The 1,316-nt window shown below is 32.5% G+C and overlaps 1 protein-coding gene across 1 annotated transcript in view; it reads right to left on the bottom strand.

Annotated features, from left to right (window-relative positions):
* Positions 1–422: 422 nt before the first annotated feature.
* The window catches only part of LOC106872685 (adhesion G-protein coupled receptor G2), an 11,147-nt gene continuing 10,253 nt past the window's right edge, over positions 423–1,316 (bottom strand). The window contains exon 8 of the mRNA XM_014919759.2: positions 423–1,004. Coding sequence (XP_014775245.1) covers positions 955–1,004 — 50 coding nt within the window. The 3' untranslated portion in view covers positions 423–954. The remainder of the gene's footprint in view (positions 1,005–1,316) is intronic.

Raw genomic sequence — 1,316 nt, 5'->3', positions numbered from 1 at the left:
ATATATATAGTCGCCATGATAGATCGCTGACCACGACATTTAGATTTTTTTCTCCTTATTTCTTTCTGTTGAAGAGCGTAGCTCGAAACGTTAAAGACTTTCTCTATTCCCGAGCGTTAAACTGATACATCCTTTTGTTGTTTACACCACCTGTCCTCGTCTGTTGTTGTTTTTTTCGTAAATTCTCCCATATATATATACACAGCTATATCCGTTTAGTTTTGTTTGGGTAGAAGCTACAGAATGCACTCATAAAAGCTCCAATGCTTCTCTTTGTCGTCTACCACCCGTTAATTTCATCTTTCAGGGTAATCCGATGGTATGGTTATACATTGTGGAACTCTTTTCAGCTTAGGATAAATCTAATAATAACAATGATAACTTTTGTATGGAAATTTATAGGCTTTATTATTGCATCACAACATGTTCCTGTACCCCATACGTTCATTGGATAACAAATTTCCATATTCATAAAATACTGCTTAAGATCACTGTTAATATTTTAAACTTGAAATACATGTACTGTTTTACACCAATGAAAATATTCCATTCGATTGTCGGAAGTTTCTTGCGACTCGTCATATATAAACAAAGGAAGAAGGAAAATACAAAAAAGGAAAAACACACCAAAAAGGTCATATCTCCACATCAACTTGGTGGTGTGTTTTATGGAGGAACAAATATAGATAAAACAAAAAGTCAATCCTACACTTTCAATTCAAAATAACATAAAATAAGTAGGTAAAGAGTATAATATTCAGACAATAGTCTGGCAGTGAAGCTTGTTAAAATAAGATTGTGGATTATAGTCTCTCGGTTGCATGCTGTTGTATTGATAAGTACAAAAAGTAATTTATTTAAAAGGTATAATGTTTAATGTTATATAAGTAAATTTAGTTTAAGATGAAAAATATATTCATAGACGATTCTTGAAAACATTTCTTGAATTTTCATTTAAAACTTCGTGTCTCCTGTTTTATTCGTTTCATTAGCAGAGCTTGGACCTAGAAATACAATGAGAAAACGATATAAAATATTAATTTTTATACCTTGCAATTCCCAGACCTTATACATACATACATACAATATTGTTTTATTCTTTTATTCTTTTATCCTTTTGTTTCAATTATTTTGACTGCGGCCATACTGGAGCACCGCCTTTTAGTCGAAGAAACTGACCCTTGGACTTATTCTTTGTAACCCTAGTACCTATTCTATCGGTTTCTTTTGCCGAACCGCTAGATTACAGGGACGTAAACATACCGTCATCGATTGTCAAGAGATGGTGGAGGGACAAACACAAATATATACATATA

This window comes from Octopus bimaculoides, chromosome 12, assembly GCF_001194135.2.
Source record: "Octopus bimaculoides isolate UCB-OBI-ISO-001 chromosome 12, ASM119413v2, whole genome shotgun sequence".
Lineage (NCBI taxonomy): Eukaryota > Metazoa > Mollusca > Cephalopoda > Octopoda > Octopodidae > Octopus > Octopus bimaculoides.
The sequence above is the reverse complement of the archived record's forward strand: the minus strand, read 5'-3'. Positions and strand labels throughout refer to the sequence as shown.